General features: G+C 39.9%; 2 protein-coding genes across 6 annotated transcripts in view; one reads left to right on the plus strand and one right to left on the minus strand.

Annotated features, from left to right (window-relative positions):
- LOC110969391 (inactive dipeptidyl peptidase 10-like) overlaps positions 1–5,516 on the plus strand; it is a 282,362-nt gene extending 276,846 nt beyond the window's left edge. The window contains 4 exon segments of the mRNA XM_051958998.1: positions 102–160; positions 839–911; positions 1,210–1,283; positions 2,661–5,516. Of these exon segments, the coding sequence (XP_051814958.1) occupies positions 102–160; positions 839–911; positions 1,210–1,283; positions 2,661–2,798 (344 nt within the window). The 3' untranslated portion in view covers positions 2,799–5,516.
- Positions 5,517–10,985: 5,469 nt separating this feature from the next.
- Positions 10,986–20,532, minus strand: part of LOC110969392 (inactive dipeptidyl peptidase 10-like) — a 162,796-nt gene continuing 153,249 nt past the window's right edge. For 2 of the 5 annotated variants that reach the window (XM_051958895.1, XM_051958894.1), the window contains exons 21-26: positions 18,684–18,738; positions 18,482–18,581; positions 18,044–18,132; positions 13,791–13,863; positions 13,387–13,460; positions 10,986–12,371 (exon numbers count right to left, since the gene is read on the minus strand). In XM_051958895.1, the coding sequence (XP_051814855.1) occupies positions 12,234–12,371; positions 13,387–13,460; positions 13,791–13,863; positions 18,044–18,132; positions 18,482–18,581; positions 18,684–18,738 (529 nt within the window). In that variant the 3' untranslated portion in view covers positions 10,986–12,233. The remainder of the gene's footprint in view (positions 12,372–13,386; positions 13,461–13,790; positions 13,864–18,043; positions 18,133–18,481; positions 18,582–18,683; positions 18,739–20,532) is intronic. The other 3 variants (XM_051958898.1, XM_051958897.1, XM_051958896.1) reach the window with 2 other exon arrangements.

Raw genomic sequence — 20,532 nt, forward strand, 5'->3', positions numbered from 1 at the left:
TCAGGATGACAGAAAGTCCACTTTGTTCGGGTACTTAGCTGAAGCTGAAGCACTGTCTACTAGTGGCACTGTTAACAATGTATCACTTCTCATTTGCACAGCATCAGCGTTCTCTGAGCGATACCTTGGCATGCCATTACGGGATGACAGCAGATATCAGGTGCGTGTTTACTGCCTCCCCGCGCTTGTTTGCCGTTGATCTTTGAAAGTGTAACATCACTGACACACCTACAGTTAAGCTCCCGCAGTTACCGAATGCTGCTGCTATCAAAGTCAGAGGCAGCGATGCTTGGCTTTTTCTTGTGTTTTTTTCATGCTCGGTAGGATTTTGTCACTCATCTCTTTGGTTACTGTGCGCACCCATGTGTCAGATCACATGCCGGAGGTTTGTTATAAGCCACTGCAAAAGGGTTGCCTGGCTCTCTCAGGCCTGTTGATGTTTAGCTATCAGAGGTGTTTTTTCCACTGTGATAAGAAAGAGGCGGTGGGGAAGAACAAAACTGTTTTGTGCGAGCACATTGTAAACAACCTACAACAAATCTGAAAGGAGATAGTATACTCTTCATTGTTTTGTTTTTTTTTTTGCTTGTGGCATTTTCCTCAGAATTTGCACAAACTTTGATATTGCAAGCATCGAAAATAATGTTTATTTGTTGGAGACACTTTATCACTTCAAGATCTCTAATTAATTTGAATGACTCCGTCAGTGTGTATCTGCATGTAGAATATAGTCTACCACAATACTATCTATTTGATTGCATTCTGCATATTTTCTGCCAGTGCTATTTATCTGTATCTATTAGTTCATTATCACTCACTAGTTCTGATTTCCTTGCAGTTTTCCAGTGTGCTACAGAATGTTCAAGCGCTTAGGGAGCAGACACTGATGCTGGTGCACGGCACAGCAGATGGTAAGAGAAAAAAGAATCATAGATAGAAAGAAAATATGGTATCTGTGTGCATCACTGCTGAGCACAAAGAAGCATGCAGTCCTGGAGCATAATGAGGGAAATGGTTTTTAATCAAAAGACTAAAGCAAAAATTGGTTATCTAAATTGATGCTGGGATTTCCAAAGGAAAACATTCCCTGATGAACTATGCATGTTGGATTTGTTTGGGGTATTTCCATCCTTCCAAAATCTGATTGTCTCTTCTTTTTCCTAGTTTGAATTCAGAATCTTGCTGACATGTTTATTTCTTTATCCGCAGCCAACATCCACTTTCAGCATACTGCTGAGCTTGTCAAGAACCTTGTGAAAGTTGGAGCAAACTACTCAATGCAGGTGTGTAGTGCAGTCCCAACAATTCACCGAATAAAGAAAAACTGTTGTGGATGCTAGGTATAATGTAGCTGCAATATATACAACATCATGTAAATAATATACTGTATGTAGAATCACATAAAAGAGTTGAAATATATAGAATAAATCCCATGTGAGATCAGAGCTACACCTGCCTGCACAAATAATGAAGCACAATCAGAGACCACAGGTTTTGAGGGTTTAAACTGGAGGAACACAGTAAAGGCAAAGACACTGCTGGAGGACTGACATCAACAGGGAGTCATTTACTGTAGCTCAGTACATTGATTTGGACTGCTTAACAATTGTCAGCTCACAATGCTGCAATTTATATTTAAAGCAAACTCCTGTTCTTTAAAAGAAACCTTTTTAAAAAAAATCACAACTGCTGTAGGAAACCTGAAATGAACCCTTGCCAATCATACAGTACAATTTCTTTGAGTATGGCATAAATTAAAGTTTATTGGGGAATCAAATTGACTGCAATTACACAGTATACATCTTAACCACTGAACTGCCTGAAAGCCCCTAGTCCCAGTGTTATGCCAGGGTTTTTTAAGTACCGCAAATTAGCGGCCACTAGAGGAAACATCTTATGGCACATAAATGAAATTTTTGGCCTCCTGAGAGCAGCAGAAAGTAGAAAAGCACTCAGAGTGCAGTACTCAACGAAGGTTGCTCAGTCATATCATTTCCGACTTTAACAGATCTGTGGATCCGGACTGTTAGCCGCATCACTGCCAAAATCTAATCAATTGGTCCTTGTGTCATTTCTTACCTTCTCTGAAAATTTTATCCAAATCTTTTAATCCATTTTTGACTAATGTTGCTAACAGACAGACAGACAGACAGATCGACAAACAAATCAATGCTGATTGTCACATAACTCCGCCGACTAATAAGCTGAAAATTAAACACTGATGTATTGACCCCTTTTCCATTAATAAAGCTAACACCTTGGCAACAATGCACATGCAGCAGACACACATCTACTTTTTCATTAATTTAAAGTGTAAAGACTATAAGCAATCAAAATCACAGCTGTACTTGATTTTAAAATCTTTTGGCTTTTAGCTGCTAAATCCTCCACTATGTTCACCAGTTTGTTGGGTTTGTCTGCTGCCTGCTGTTTTGGTGCTGAGCTAATAGAGTACAGTAGATTTTTAAAGCTTTTTGCTGTGGATGAAAAAAAAAGGTAAGAGTGGACCAAAGCCATAAAACTGTTGGATATAAGACTGGAAGCTTGAGCTGAAAGGCGCAGACACACTCCACAGAGTTTAGATGACCTGCAGAGTTGCTAGCACACATTTTGCTGTAAGAATAATTTGAAAGATGCAATAATTTCATTTTGCTCTACAGATCTACCCAGATGAGGGCCATTTCCTCTCTCAGCAGAGTCGCCAGCACCTCTACGGCACACTGACCAGCTTCTACAGGGAGTGTCTGAAGGAGGAGTTGCTACCGCTGCCCGATGACGAGGAGGAAGAGGAGGAGTAGACGAAAGGCTCAGTGGGTCAGAGCTTTGGCAGAGCTTGAAGAATTTTGCTAAAATCCGTCAAGGCCTTTCGCATTTGGACCAAGTGTTTAGTCAGACATGGACACTGGGATAGAGCTGTTAATGCTCTTAAGGTGTGTGAGTGTGTGCATGTGTGAGTGTAATTGTATGTGTGTGTGTGTGTGTGTGTGTGTGAGAGAGAGAGAGAGAGCACTCCAGTGTGTGACTGTATGTATAAATGTGTTGAAAAGTTAACTGAAGGACACAACAGTGACACTTGCATTGCCGGGACTTGAGGCAGGAACTGCCCTCTAGCATAAAGTCATTTCAGTTTCGGGATGCTCTGTTTCTCGGCAAAGCACACGGAAGACTGCTTCCATCTCTTGCAGGCTCTCTGGGCCGCAGTCATCCACACTTAACCAAGTGCATGGTTCTTTTATCCCCTCCTTTCAGCTTCACTCATTTTTGCCATGTCAGTCTCATGTGTGGTAGCACTTGGGAAGAAAAGAACACAGATGTACACTTTTGATCTCACCTCTCCTTCGGTTGTTATATTGTTGCACAAGGAAATGCTCCAGTCATCTGCGAAAATGTTTAGTCACGTAAGTTCACCACGACCCGAGCCAATCCTGAATAAGTGCAATTTCCTGCTGAAACCCTCCGTCATCGCCCACCCAAAATGGAAACAGTCTTTAGAGGTCACACTTTATTGTACAGGGGTCTTGTGTAGACATGTACAATGCCTTATGAGGTTCAACATACTGTAATATTACTTGCTGGCAGTGGTAGTCATCCATTAGCAGTGTCATGTTAACCTATGTCAACTCAGGTCCTCGAGACACAGCATTGCAGTCAGTTTAGAAACCCTTAAAACACTAAGTCAGCTGTATGGTCACAAATAAGTTATGAGTGCCGGATGAAGGTATGGATATCGGCCATATAGTAATTAAAGTTTCAGGCCACCACACTGCAAAAGTTCTCCATCTTAATATGTGATCTGATCTTAAATGAAGCGATGGAATCTCTAAGAAGGTGTGAGATCATTTTCAGTGCATCTCCACCAGATTAAAGAGACATTTCCCCTATTTTTGGATGGCCGGAATTCAAGAAAACAGTAAACAATATGGGAAATAAATGAAGATGACTGTACTAAGATGGACAGTTTTACAGTGTCAGTAAGGTATTTGCATGTCTACAGGGAATGTGTCAAGTGTTGCCACATTTTGTACAGTACAATACAGCAGAGTGTGTATATAAATATATTTTTAAGATGTCAGATCTCATAGAAAGTTTAGTCTATGGGGATGGATTAATTTGACCTGGATGTCTTGTACTTTTTTTTTTTTTTTTTTTTAGTTTTGTTTCTGTTTTCCTTTCAGCTGTTGATTTTCTTCTTAGGATGGATTTTGTAATGCTTGTTCTTGTTCTTTTTGCTGTTTTAAAGGGAAAGGGCGGGGTTGAGGTTCCGGGGTTATTGTGATTGTCCTCTAGTGATGATTATAAATAAAAAAAAATCTGAAAAACAGTGAGTTATGCTGATGTATAGAGCACATATGGCAGCACAGAACCAAATGGCCCACATTTGTTCGCAGGACTGATTGTTTGAGAACATTTCAATCTAATGTTTCATTTCTTTTTCACCTTGGGAGTCACATTAAAGAGAGGAGGTAGTCTGTCATGGCCTGAGGACACCTACATTAATGATTTAGCAGGCGAGATCTGCTTATTTAGAGTCGGTGCATCAACACTGCATGTCTGTGTGCATTAATCACTGCCTGCACTTACTGGCCTGAATGGCCAAGTAGATTTTTAAATCTGCAAGAGTTCAAGTACTGGAGTTAATTTAGGTGTTTTTTCCATCAGCATAGATGAGCGTCTCATCCCAACTATGATGTTTTTTTCATTTCCCTTTCACATTTCTCATGAAGGGTTTTTTGTTGTAATGTCACAGTTTTGTCAAAATTCATGTGAGGAGGTTGTCATAAAATGATTTGTTACATTATCAGGTACAACTTGTAGCTCAGTTATAACAATGCAAAGAAATAACACAAAATCATGTATATACACAGAACTGAGATAAACAGAAATGGAGCAAAATGCAACGGACCAAACTAGAACAGACTATAAACAATGCATGCACTATACATACAGTATTATAATATGACACAGGAGTAGTACCTAGGAAGTAGACAAAAGTATTAATGTATTACAAATGTGCATATGAAATATGCAAACGACATGTTTACATTTGTATGTGAATTGTTGAGCAGGAGTCACTGGCCAAGGAATACTTTGAGAAATGCACTTATTTGCAAGAACCTTTTAATAGCCCAGTTTAACAAAGAGATTAAAAACAAAGAGAAACAAGTGGTGTGGCTCTGTCCAAAGCAAACTGCTAGCTAACCTACCTTAAAGCATCTAACATGTTATACCTGTTTAATCCTTAGATAAACTAAGTACACTGCCAGGCAACAATGACTCTGTTAAGTGACTGCTCTCTGCCAAGAAGTCGTGCGACACTCAAAATTCCCTTTGTGTTGGTAAGCAGCTATTACTTTTGCTCACAGAATACAGTGCTTTACAACTTCATCTTCTAGGTTAAGTCTGTTTTGCCCGAGCACCCACGTGTTGCAATAATAATGCTTGAAAAAAAAGATTGTCTCTGTATTAAGGCATTGTCTTCACAAAGAAATGTCACTAAATGAGTACATTTAAACATCTCATGTGTTTTGATTCTGTTGATTTAAAATCATAGCGATTTCAAGTTACCGACAACACTCATCATGTTGGACATCCATCAGTATAAATCAGACAGTTATGACACACAAGAGGGAAGAAAATGTGTGCATATATGATGTCACAGTGTAATGTGTAAATTGTTGTGACTCGCTCTGCCTGCGAAGGGCCAGTGATCAGGCAGCTTTGTCACATACATTGTCAAAAATCAATTCTGGATCAAACTTTGAGATTTCAAAAAGTTTTCAAGAAAGAGTATTCAAGCAGTCTTCACAGTCTGATGTGAATAAAGTTTATTCAATACAGAGGCTGTAAGAACAAACATGAGCAAAATCTCGAGATTTTACCTACCGAAACAAAGGACTGCATCAACTTTTATACCTATGAAAATTTCTTCTAAATACACCTCTTCCACCCTGCAAAGTCACAACCCATCGTCTTAAGACCCAATCAGCTTGCCCATGAAGTAATAGTATCCAAAGTTGGATCCCCTCCTCTTTTTATTTTTGCTAGGTTGGCATTTTTTCTGCTTAGCTCAGCATGCCCCGAGTTTCAACTCATGAGTGCAGACGTAGAGAGGACATGAACTTCCTGTCTCATGCCTTATATGGGCACACATGGACTTCCATGGGCTTCCATAGGGTTCCACTGGGTTGCCACAGGATTATTTAGTGCACTCATAAATTCAGTTGACCTGTTGAGTCTCCTCATCTTATCTTTGTTAGCTCTTAAATTTGATTCACACATCCTATTCATCTAATTTTATCATTTGTTCAATCTTAAAATGACACAACAAAATACAGTGGTGGAAGGGACTTGAGTATTCCCATTTTATTCTCCATCATACTTTCATCTCATCACATTTCAGAAGGAACTATTGCACTTTCTGCACCACTAAACTTATGACAGCTTCAGTTACCTCAGCTACAAAAAGTTAGAAGAAGCTGTATGTAGTTAGGCTCTCATTTCAGAAGTCTGAGTTGTTAGCAGTTCCACCTGGTAGTGATTTTTCACTCTTTCCATCTTACGTGGTTTCATATCAATAAATCTTATAATGATTTAATGTCCATCCATCCATTATCTATACACCACTGAATCCTCATTAGGGTGAAGGGGGGGGGGGGGGGGGGGGGGTGGAGTCTCTCAGCTGACTTAAGATGAAGGCAAAGGACACCCTGGACAGGTAAGTCTATCACAGGGATACATATAGAGATAAACAAGCACACTCACACCTATGGGCAATGTAGAATAAATAACCAACCTCACAATTCAAATCAGAGACTCAGATGCAGAGCAATGGCGACATGATAGCGTAGAAAAAGAAAATGATTTTATTTACAGAGCTCACAGAAAAAATTACAAACAACATATCAAAAGCTATGACAGGAAGTTCCTCAGCAGAGGACACAAAACAGGAAGTTACATGAACTAAAGATGAATCAGTAGGGACTCCTAAGAGCTCGGAGGTTATACAGGTACCAGACTCAATTTACCAAAGACAGAATTTAAACAAAACCCAAACAATGTACTAGCCAGCCAGGACAGGTGACTGAAGAAAAAACTTGACAATAAACACTAACGCCAATAATTAGGCTCAGGAGAACATTGACTACGGGTCTGAAAACTAGGAATACAGCAAACTGAACTGGACTCTTAGAGTGAGCGGGGGACTGGAAGTGGTGTGTGGCATGGCAGCAGTTGGCATCTCGGAGAGTGCAGAAAATGACGGAGCTTGGTTTGTGGAATCCAGGATGACCCAGACAGAAGAGGGAATGTGGCGGAAGGTCCAGGCAGGTTCTGACGGGCAGGTGGGAGTTCAGAATATGCAGTTCAGTGGTCTGGCGAAGAGTGGTGGCAGCTCCAGTCTTTTATGGTAGGAAAGGGTAATGTGGAGATCAGTCCCACCTGCTGGCATGGCAGTTTTGCTGATCATCAACAGCAGCACCTGTCCGCATCACACACTATGCTCACGTCCACCTAGGAGAGGGGTAGGAATAAGTGTAAAGGGAGGAGAGCCTGCCACTACCTGGCATCAGAGGTTGAGGGTATGACAATCTCACACAAAGTCAGAGATAAGAGAATCTGAACTTTGTTATTTTCTTCTTTGCTGTCCCATTATTAATGTAACAGCCTTAAGACATGCTGTCCCTGTATGTGAGACTGTATATAAAGTAGCTGATTCAGCTCTGCCTGTAGCAGCTCCAACAGTAACAATGCTGCTGACACACTGATGCTTCATTATCAATAATCTAAAGATGACAGATATAATAAAACATCAGTTAGAGGAACCGAACCAGGACTTTTACTTTGACACTTTTTCTGCCTCTGTATCTTTTACTTATGATATAATATGTTATTTTTACACCACTGTGTTGGCATTTTTGTTTGAGTAAATGATCAGAATACTTCTTCCACTGCTGCTTAAGTGACCAAAGCAGACTAAATAAAGGATAATGATCCATGAAAAGATCAATAAATTGAGATGGCCTAAAAGTAGAATGTGAAATTATCTTCTGACCATGCGGTCTCATACAGACTGTCTGAAAGAAACAACTACTGCAGCAACATTATGAAGCATCATGTAGTTGAACCATGCCGGACTGTGGGAGTCATAGAGGTAAGACTAATGCAGGCTTTGTGAGGAGTTCATGTAGTGGTACTCCTGTCTTGAAGGGGACTAGCTCACTTTTCTGAAGCTCTGGATCTCTGTCAGATGTCCTGTCAGATGCAGGGTCAACCAATGATACATGGCTACACCCTGACAGTTTTTCACTACCATCACATGCCCCATCACTCACTGCATTCACTGTCTCTGTTCATTCACACACCACCTCATCCTGTCCATCATAGACTGTTATAAATTACTGTTCAGTGCACTTCTGCTACATCAAACACTGTAACTAAATGTAGAAAGCTTAAACATACACCACATGAAAATGAATGGATAACATAAGGAGTAGCATTGACCTGCTAGTGCTGCTATATAAATGCCACTGTAAACAAGATGCTTTATCAATCACCATTGTATGACAATGCTTGTTCTGTCAGTCTACTGTTCTCTCCACGCTCTGTCAGTATGTGTGACACATAAACTCTCCTCAACCATGTTGGAGTTTAAGACAGCAGTCTCATCACAGTATTAATTAGTTACTGTGCTGCAGCTTTCCACCACATACACTCAACAAAAATATAAATGCAACATTTTTGTTTTTCCTCCCATTTTTTATGAAATGAACTCAAAGATCTAAAACTTTTTCCACATACACAATATCACCATTTCTCTCAAATATTGTTCACAAATCTGTCTAAATCTGTGATAGTGAGCACTTCTCCTTTGCTGAGATAATCCATCCCACCTCACAGGTGTGCCATATCAAGATGCTGATTAGACACCATGATTAGTGCACAGGTGTGCCTTAGACTGCCCACAATAAAAGACCACTCTGAAAGGTGCAGTTTTATCACACAGCACAATGCCACAGATGTGGCAAGATTTGAGGGAGCGTGCAATTGGCATACTGACAGCAGGAATGTCAACCAGAGCTGTTGCTCGTGTATTGAATGTTCATTTCTCTACTATAAGCCGTCTCCAAAGGCGTTTCAGAGAATTTTGCAGTACATCCAACCAGCCTCACAACCGCAGACCACATGTAACCACACCAGCCCAGGACCTCCACATCCAGCATGTTCACCTCCAAGATGGTCTGAGACCAGCCACTCAGACAGCTGCTGAAACAATCGGTTTGCCTAACCAAAGAATTTCTGCACAAACTGTCAGAAACCGTCTCAGGGAAGCTCATCTGCATGCTCGTCGTCCTCATCGGAGTCTCAAGCTGACTCCAGTTCGTCATCGTAACCGACTTGAGTGGGCAAATGCTCACATTCGATGGTGTCTGGCACGTTGGTGAGGTGTTCTCTTCACGGATGAATCCCAGTTTACACTGTTCAGGGCAGATGGCAGACAGCGTGTGTGGCATCATGTAGGTGAGCGGTTTTCTGATGTCAGTGTTGTGGATGGAGTGGCCCATGGTGGCGGTGGGGTTATGGTATGGGCAGGCGTCTGTTATGAACGAAGAACACAGGTGCATTTTATTGATGGCATTTTGAACGCACAGAGATTGTTGTCCCATACATCCAAGAACATCACCTCATGTTGCAGCGGGATAATGCACGGGCCCATGTTGCAAGGATCTGTACACAATTCTTGGAAGCTGAAAACGTCCCAGTTCTTGCATGGCCAGCATACTCACCGGACATGTCACCCATTGAGCATGTTTGGGATGCTCTGGATCGGCGAATATGACAGCATGTACCAATTCCCACCAATATCCAGCAACTTCGCACAGCCACTGAAGAGGAGTGGACCCCCCCAAAATAAAACAAACCTGTGAGTGGCCTTTTATTGTGGGCAGTCCTGTGCACTAATCATGGTGTCTAATCAGCATCTTGATATGGCACACCTGTGAGGTGGGATGGATTATCTCAGCAAAGAAGAAGTGCTCACTATCACAGATGGTGATATTGTGTATGTGGAAAAAGTTTTAGATCTTTGAGTTCATCTCATAAAAAATGGGAGCAAAAACAAAAGTGTTGCGTTTATATTTTTGTTGAGTGTAATATGATATTCCTCAGCAGAGCAAGTTCGTCATGTTATTTTAGAGTTGCAGATTTTCAAATTAAACCAGGAATTACTGATTGAAGATTAAATAGCTCTGTCCTAGAATACTGTTGAAACATTCCTCTCATTTTTTGTGGTAAGTATAAAAGGTGGGGTTAGCAGTGTGATAGTCCTAAGTAGTAGTCAAAGTTTGGACACGTAGTCACTGAAGAGCTTTTCTTTCTTTCTTTTTTTTTTTTTTGCTATTTTCTCCAGTTTAAACCTATACTGAATACATCGAAATAATAAAACATTACATATTGATTTATGTAGCAAAAGTTATTTTCCATTTATAACAGTTTTGTAAACTCATCTTTCTCCTAAACAGCTTCATGAAGTCATCACATGGAGATTCTTGCATTAATATGGATTACTACAGTAGCTGAATGGAATCATTTGCTATTTACCAGCACAACCTTGGCACAACCCAAGTGATGATCTCATTAAGGAAGCAAGAATTTCCACCAGTTAACCTTTGTCAAGACTAACCTGATAACTGGAAACCATTCCTGATGATGACCTCATGAAGCTGATTAATTTTCTGCTAACAGCTTAGAAAACTGTTATCAAGTCAAACAGTGGCGACTTTGAAATAAAATATACAACATGTTGTGCTTTGTTTACACATTTTTACCCCAATACATAATTCCATATAAGTCATTCCATAGGTCAAATAGTAAAAAAAAATGTTGTTTATTCACCAGACTCTATCTCGTCTTCTCATTGCATATTACAAATCAAGGTTAACTATCAGGTGTGTTGTGAGCAACCATTGCAATGAACAGATGCAAGTATATCATGTTTAACAATTTATTTCAGCGTACAAACTTTTACAAGTATAGAAATGTCACCTACTGAGGACGCAATATAATATATGGTGTAGAGGATTGAATGAGATGCAGATGTTTGAGAAGAGTCCAGCTAGTGCGGAGGAGTAATCAGCACAGGATCATGGTCAGAAAACAATCTGTGGTTTGTTTGCTACACAAAGACGGACAGTATTAACAGGAGTCTGCACAGTTCAGCATGAGCTGTGTTATTTTTTTAAGTTTGGTTTCTTTATTTTTCATTTGAAACCTTTTTTTTCACATTTTGGGATATTAAACACTATGTGCAGTGACAATTCAAACAGTATAACTGCAATGCAGATTATTAAAAGTGTTACTCATATTGCTCTGGAACCAATTCCATTTCTGATTCCTAGAAAGTCTGTAATATGACAAAGTGAAGTACCTCTTATGGCAACTTTATATTGGACAAATGTACACAAGTTCCTTATCACAAAGGAAAAAACAAAAAAACAAAACAAGAAATAAAAGACACAACAACAATAACAAAGACCCACTGTAACATCCCCTTCTGGTTTTATCCACCTGCCTTCAACCAGCAAATACTGCAGTACTTTATTTAGACTTATGGCTACTATTGAAGATGCAGATGTTCTGATGTTGCTCAGCCCTGAGAGGCTTCTTTGTTACATACATATGTCATATGTCTTCTTTGTATTGCTATGGACACTGTGTTGGCTCTAACCTTGGAAAGTAGTGACAACTGTTATGAGGTAAAGGCACCTGCAAGAACTGTTTGGTGGTATGGCCTCTATAAGTCTGCTGAAAATTTAAGTGGACTAGTTTTGTTTGCAGGAAGTATTCACATGATTTCACAGTAGATTGCAGCAGTCAGAAAAATTAGACTCTAACATGGAAAAATACAAGTTTCTTTGATTCCCTGACATTTGTACTCAGTACATGATATACAAATATTTCAAACAATAATTCTTATCTTAAGCATTAGATTACAGCAACAACACTACCATCTTTTCTTTGACAATTTAATCACCATGACCCTGGAATCACAATGCCGACTTGCCATTCCAAGCAAAAGTAAACTTACTTATCTTACATACTGTATGTCTGTAGGTTTTCACTAATGCTCTTGGAGTGCTTTCGGAGATAGCAGTCCTTCGGGGAATCACAGCCTCTTTGTTGGCTCATGACAGCAGTTGCTACAGTACACTCTACACACCCGCAGGAGCTTCTCTGGGCTAGTCATCTTCTTTGGACATCTCCGAGGAGACAGGCTGCTCCTCCACAAAGCAGTTCTTGAAGAAGGTGAGCACTGAGTTTAGCATGTAGTGCTGGCTCTTGACAGAGACCAAATTGTGTCCTTCATCGGGGAAAATCTAAGAAGTGGGAAATAGAAAACAAAGACATTATTTACCTACAAAAAAATAACATGTATTGCTCCAAAGTGTCACCCACATTAACATATGACTTTTTCCTGTTTAAAAGAGTCTCAGAAGAGGGTTAGATGGGTGGCGGTGGTTGAGTCACAGGACTTTCACTCAGGAGGCTGATGTTCATGTCATGTGTCGAAGTTTTTCACTGATTACTGTTTAATTTTGTCACCTGTGTCTTGTTTCCATATGCAACTTTGGGAACGATCGTGGTTTGGGTCTCAATGCACCCTTTCATAAAATGAACCACATGGTACAAGGCAAATTTTTCGATGTAGCAACAGTGAAGACACCACCAAGGTCTTTTGGCATTTTTTGTTCATGTACTTTAACAGCCAAATGCCATACATGTTGAATTAAGGCACCAAACGGATCCTGAAGTAAATTTAAGACAGCAAGGTGAACTTTGGTTGTAGTCTTTCTAACAATTTGCTGCTGGTAATGTTACTGGTACTTTTTTCTCAATGATCTGCAGCCATGGAGACTGGGTTGCCACTGGCATTCTGATTTGACAAGTCTAAACATTTTTGGACATCCATATAATGAAATCTGGGCTGCAAGCTTTCAAGAGTAGACTGAAGTATCTCAGTTGCAGTTGGATCATCCAAAGATGGCTGCACAGACCTGCACAAGGCGACAGACCATCATCATTTTGATTGCTGTTTTACTTCGTGGAGCTGTCACTCATCGTTCAAAACCTTTGTTATTCAAATTTTCACTGAGGGTGCAAACTATTAAACTGAAGGTGCAATGCTTGCTTGTACACTTCTATAGAATATATCCCGTACGTGGATATTTTGGATGGAGCCAAAAAGGTAGGAACTCTAGTCAGCAAGCTAGTTAACCTTTAAAGCATAAGGGTAAGGAGGCTGCCTGTTCTACCAATAAACACAACACAAAGGTCTGCTCTTGTCAAGGAAATGAAATGAACATCATTCAGAGAAGAGATGGCAGCAGTCACCTGGAGAGTGTAGTTAACATTTGATGCAGACAGCAGTTTGACCAGCTCAGCCGAATGCTGGAAATGAACAGTGGCTGAAAAAGAACAGACAGAATTGCATTTCATCATTGCTTGCCCCATCAGCCATCCAGTCAGTTACACATGTAAAGATTAATGAAATGAGGGGGAATTCATTTTTCTACCTGGTACATACTAGGAAAAAAGCTACAACCCAAATGTAGTGGAATAGAACAATAAAGAACAACAAAGAATCTAACTTTTTAACGCACTTTGCAAGCACACCATGTTTCTGAATTTGCTGAAATACATTAAGTTAATTTTTATTATTCATAGTCTATCTGGCAATGATCCTTATTTCACATCCACATATCGGTTTTGTCATGTGTACCTTTACCCACACTCACCATCTGCTGTGCCATGGATAATAAGAAAATTCAGTGGACCCGGTACTGTGATGTTGCTGAGAAGACTGGAAATCTGCCAGAGACAGTGAACAGTTACCCTCCTCAGACAGAAATAGAAAGAGTTCTAATGACATCCAATGTTAAATCTAATTAGCCAGTAATTAATGTTAATTCCACTGACACTTGAATGGCGTCTACTCTTACATTCATCGGAAAAAAACTAAGATTTTTAGGGTAGAGAAAGAGAAAATATATCTTTAAACAGGATCTGTTGCCATTAATAAATATTCACAGAGAATTACTCCTATCAGTTGGACCTAAAGACAGAAGTAAATGTCAGTAAGTAATGTTGAATTCAGTAGTGGAATAGGAAAGTGACTGTGCAGGTGAGATTAAAGCTTACAGTGATAGGCTCTATTTTTGCACTGGGATCAGCACAAGTTGACACTTTCCTGACCTTAAACAGAAATTTTCATTGTAAAGGTCAGGGAAGAGGCGCAGACAACAGTGACTCAAAAAAAGAACTTCAGACATCTCTGAACCATATTAGTTTCTGGTGTTATGTTACAAACTTTATTCTTATACAACATAAGTTCCATTTTTCCAATTATCTTTGGTAGTGTTTGTCAAATCCAGAGGTAGGCTGGGCACTGTCTTAGTTCTATAAATAGTCTATCTGTTCCTAAGTTGAAATGATGTTGGCATTACAGTGAGAAGTCCTCTTTCAGTCTTCCATTTTAATTTGGAAAGTGATGACATGCAATATCCGCAAGGCTCAATCACTGCTGTAATACAGTAGAGTTCTAAGCTGATATACTGCATATAGTCACTTCAGAAAAAAAAATTCATAGATCGTTACACTTTTGTGATTTATAGAGATGAATTTAGCCTTGATAAAATTGGCAGTCTGTACTGAAAACATGCTTTGGAAATATTATTTTTTTCTGAAAAATTAGGAGTAGGACCCTTGTCTGTGGCAAACTACAGTCAGTTATCTCCTCTTTACTTTAGTTTAGTTTAAAATAAGACTGAAGCCTTGTCAATACGTACATGGTGATTTTACATTTTTTATTTGGATATTTCTGAAATGTGCCTTTGTAAACTCATTCCAAGGTGAGTATATTCAGAAGCAGAGAAGTTTTATTGTATCAACAGGCAATGCAGAAGTTTAGGGTTTTGGGATTTAGAGTATGTGCTGTTTCTTCTTTTGTTTTCATGAGGCATTTTCAAAAAATTGCGGATTTTGCCATCCTGCAAAATGGATTTTTACATGTTTACACAAAAATATACTGTCACTCTTCCACTATACTAGAGAACAGGGGAGCTACAACCAGTCTATCCATAAGATCTCACCCCCTCCCTCTATACATCATTGCTGGTAGTCTATTGGAATAGATCATGTAGGTGAAAGTCTCTCTGAGTAAAAGGCACATGACAGCCTGCTTGGTATTCACCAAACTGCATTTCAAGATCTCTTAGAGCATGAGGAAAATTATTCTCTCATCTGATGGGTCATAATGATATTAACTGGGCTGAACTCCAAACACTATGCAGAGTTGCAGACTAACCTCTTCACTGGCACCACTTTGTCACAGTCAAAACACATTACTTGCTGAACATCCGGCTATCAATCGACACTACAAATTATCAATGTTTCCTAAACGGCCCTCATAGCCCTGCTGTGTCTGTTGAACAGCAGGCATAGCTCACCACGTGTTAATACCATCTTCACAGTGAAGCATGGTGGTGGCAGCATTATGCCACCACTGGTTGGGTCCCAGTGGTGGCGGGACAAAACTAGAGGGAATGCATGCAAACATAGAGAGGTTCTCAAAGAAAACCTGCTCGAGACTTTACATAGCCTGACTAAGATGGCTGTTCCTTTTTCACAACAGTGACTAAAAGCCAACACTAGAGAGGCTTCAAGACACGTTTCTGACTGTTCTTGTGTGACAGAAAAAATATTAATCAATAAAGTAAATCTACAACACAGTAAAGTTTGCAAAAAGTGAAGGCTTCTCAATGTTCTCAAAAGTCACTGTATGACAAATAGGTGATTGATAGATGTCAGGTTGTGTACTGCGTTTACATCTGGAGAATACCATATACTGTATGGAAATTTAAATGTAAAATGGTGCACTGAAAGTGAATGGAGACAAGAGTGCCGTGCTGTTTCAAATGAATAATTCCTGTGTGCATTTGAGTGCAGCCATGTTTCTTAGTCCTGCTCAGTGCTGCCTATCATTGCAACTGTTATCTGTATGACACTTTCTATTACTAGGTTAATCCACGTGTTCACTGTCATTAATATGCATTTTTACATGATGGTATTTCAGAGAAACTGCCAGTCCCTCAGGCAGACTTAGGGATGGTGCTGTATGAATGCTGATGCTAAGGACCAGTAAGAGTTTCCCAATCACCTCTGACCAGAATGTTTCCATTTGTGTGTAAAACCAGAATTTGCAGATGTGATTGTCTATTTGATTGTTGGGGCAGATTGAGCATTTGTTCATAATGCTTCATCAGTGTTGGCTAGATTATTCTCTGTAAGGTCTAATAATAAATCAGCTCTCATCAAGCATAAAGTACAATTAAATCATATGTATTGTATTATATACTTTTTATTATTTACTTGATCATATGACTGTATGCAATTACATGTAATATTGATTATATATTTACATCACTATGTTGCGGATAATACGGGCAGTGATAAGAGATTGACTGGACATTTAATCTCTCCACACATTCCAAACTACAAAGACATCACCAACCTTGAGCTACAGATATGCGGTGTTGTGTTTTTTGAAGGTCTTGTCACTCTCTATTGCTCTGACAGCAATAACCTTTTCATTATCAGGAGTCTCCATATGAGCTGTTTTTGACATGCCATGCCGTGATTACCAGGGCTGCGTCAGAGTCATAAGACATAGAATGTGACATTTTGGCTGTCATTCCCCCTCATAACCAGCAGACGTGCTTTGAAACTCCCACACAGTTACACTCAACACTGACTGTGCTTGATGCTCGATGCACCTGCTCAAATACAGTAGGCTCTGTTCTGTTCTCATTTATATGATGGATGCCATAATGAACCGCTTTACATCAGCCTAGTTTGCAAAAGGCCAGAACTGTGAATTAGATGAGTTTTAAACATTGTTCATGCAAATATTGAGAACAAAGTGTTATGTTTACTTATGTTATATTCACTTCGTGATAAAGTGATGTTATGTCCATTCGACCTGTCTTCTCCTCACTTTCTCCTTCCTGACCCAGTCACTGGACTCCTGCTTCCTGCCCTGCATTAACTCCTTTCCGCCACCTTTCCCTCCCCGATTTTCCCACCCACTTCCACTTCTTTACCCATTTCTCCAGAGGTGCTGCCTGTTTCATATAAGCACCCTGTTGTCTGCTACGCTGCCACTGCTGTCCAGCTCACTGGCACTGAATCCATTGAGTTTCCTGCGCTATGTTCAAATCTTTTGTACCTTTGGACATTTTGTCTGTGTATCAACCTGTCTACCAGCCTTGTCCTTTTGGACCACATGGTTTCAGGTAAGATTTTTGCTTGATTATCTGGCAATAAAGTCTTTTAATGACTCCTGTCTCTTTGGGTCCTCCTTCCTGGATGAAGTTCAGCAGGTAGCCCTATAAGGTGCAGTCAATTCCAGCCATTTTCAGTACAAAAAAATCGCTAATATTTTATTTGTAAATAAAAATATGACGAGAAATACAGGGAATATTGGATGCGCATCGCGAGGTGCATTTCCTCGAAAACGACCTATTCGTGGATTATATACCGACTTCAAGACATGTTTTAGACAAAATATTTTACTGGCTTGTTTCGTCTGGATGTCCAAGGTTGGATTATGGCCGTTTTTTGCAGAATATTTTCGTCTGTGTGTAATAATGAACCCGCAAATGTGAGTCGCGCTGTGTACGTTAAAGCCGTGTATAGAGAACAGATGGATGGATATTCGCTGTTTGTCGGACAAATGTGTTTATATTACCCGCTGTGGTAATCATATCTGAAAGTGGTTTATACCGGCGGATTCATGAGAATCTAAGCTTTCCATCGGTGTATAATATTTCTATCATCGAGTTGGCAGTGTCGTTTTACTTTGAAAAATGCTTATGCAGATATCAAAACGGCCCGCCCGTGGGCCACTGAACCGTAACAGGTTAATGTTGTTGCAGGGGGGAAAAAAAGAGGATACAACTGAAGTGTTTTCATTGCAATTTGGTCTAAGAACCTTCAAAATGCTACCAACATCCACTCGCACCCGGTATTTATGATCCTCTTTCACTGGAGAGCCAAAGTATTTCTCAGCGAAGGCCGACCCTATATAGAGATTAAAAAGAAAACAGTTAACAGCGAGATATTGTGAGCAGGGACTTCATTGCTGCTTTAATTCACACACTGTCAGTTCATGATCACACTTCCATTCCTTTTAGCAGTACTTCTTCACTAATAGTAGACACATGCACTTGAAGAGCAATGCTGCTCCTCTATTATCGCTAGCCTTCATGAGCTTGCTTAACAAAGCTTATAGACAAAGCTTGGACCCATGGGAGCAGTGGTTGATTATTTTGAGTGCCCTTGTGATGAATGGGAAAGCCTAAAACTTCTGATGATTACTAGATTTGTGTGACTGTGTGATATGTTTGTTACTGATTCCTCTCCATCTTACCAAACAGCTTCCAGTTTGATATAGGAGCTACAGCAATGCCACACTTGAACACCGAGCTGTGGGAGAGGAGCAGGACTGAGGACAAGAAGCCTCCATATGCCTGGAAAAAAGAGACAACATTATGACTTAAAATAATGGTGGATAAAAAAAATACAAAAAAATATAAGTGAATTGTATTTATTAAATACAGATGCAATGTTACCTTTCCATAAACTCCAACTCTGTTGCCATCAATATAAGGTAGTTTGACCAGGTACCTAAAAATTAGAGTGAGTTAACTAAATAGCAAAAATGAAGTGATGAATGTCTTTTTCTCAGTGCCAAATGGCATCTACATTTAACTCATTTAAGGTTTTAACATAGGGTTGCACAGTGGCTTGGTGGTTAGCACTTTTGCCTTGCAGACAGAAGATCCCAGGTTCATGACCCGGCCTGGGCCTGGGATCCTTCTGCACGGAGTTCACATGCAGGACAAACAGGCTTAGGAACAGTTTCTTCCCTTGGTCCATCAGTCTCCTGAACTCCCTACACCTGTCTGTCTGAATGTACAATATCTCTCTTTGCTGCTTTCGTCCATTTTCATAACATATCGTGCTCTACTGGTTCCTATTCCATTTCATTTACCTCCCATTTTGCACATATCTGGCCCTCTTTGCACATGGTGTCTTTGTTTGTATATATGTATATATTCAATTTTATTATTTTATTATCCAATGTGATATTTTATTACTTATTGCCTGTTGCACTGTCCAGTGGAAGTGGAAGTATTTTCATTATGCCATGTATGATGACAATAAACCTATTCTATTCTATTCTATTCTATTCTATGTTCTCTCTATCTTTGTGTGCATGCTTGGGTTTTCTCCAGGAACTCCAGCGTCCTCCCACTGTCCAAAAACATGTTCAGGTAACTAAATTGTCCATCGGTGCAAATGTGAGTGTGCTTGTTTGTTTCTTTGTGTTGCCCCGTGATAGACTGGTGACATGTCCAGAGTGTCCCCTACCTTCACACTAAGTCACCTGGGATAGATTCCAGCCCCCCGCCACCCTAATGAGGATTAAGCAGTGTATAGATAATGGATGGATAAAAGGGTTTAACACAAAAAGTGGTTATATGTCAAAGGTGTCTTCTTCAGTTGGAACTATCTTGTTTCAATGGACAGTGGTTCCTAATGAGCAGAGGGATATATTATGTACATGCACATGTAGGTTCAAAAACCTACAAGAGACTAGAAGGACAAACTGAGAACGACAACAACAACAAAAAAAAAAACACTTCAATTTAGCGAAGCATACAATGACGCAAATCTATGAAAAAAAAATGTCACAGTCTGTTTGTACCTGAGCATTTACTGTATTGTATGCTGAGTAATGTATTATTGCAGATCCATTTTTAACAAGCAAGTAGACTTCTTGGTATTTTCTCTTTGACCATTAACAAGCACCTTAGCCCCCAAAGCAATCCAACAATTCTACCCTCACACTGAGACGTATTACTGTCTGGCGACATGGCTGACCGGCACACAATACAAAGAAAACATAAGACTTACTAATATTATTATTGAAAGCCGTTTTTCTTTTGTTTCGCAAAGACGACAGACTGTATTTAAAAGAGGAATGTGGTCTCTGAATCTGACAGGTAAAACTGATGTGCAAGTGACTGCATTCACTCCAGCAGCCAACAGGGGGCTGCTCTGGTTCCAAAAATAAGTCCAATTGTATAGAAGTCTATGAGAAAACGACTATGTTTCCTTTCATTTGTTATCTCAGGCTACGTTTATACGAGGACCATCTTAACAGAAAACGTAAAAGTGGCGTCTTGTCATTTCACGTTTAGATGAGCGGTTTTGAAGGAAATCTACGTATATACGGTGACTCTATAGTGTGCGGAATTCGATTGGATATGCATGCCAGGCAGCTGGGTGGTGCTGTGATAAAACTCCGCCATGTTTACGCGCATGCATACTATCTCCCTTTTCAGATCTCCGCCACGGTAAATGTTCATGAATTGAATCTGTACAGATTCTGCACGTTTGTTGGTACGACTCCTG

This window comes from Acanthochromis polyacanthus, chromosome 14 (genome assembly GCF_021347895.1).
Source record: "Acanthochromis polyacanthus isolate Apoly-LR-REF ecotype Palm Island chromosome 14, KAUST_Apoly_ChrSc, whole genome shotgun sequence".
NCBI classification, from domain to species: domain Eukaryota; kingdom Metazoa; phylum Chordata; class Actinopteri; family Pomacentridae; genus Acanthochromis; species Acanthochromis polyacanthus.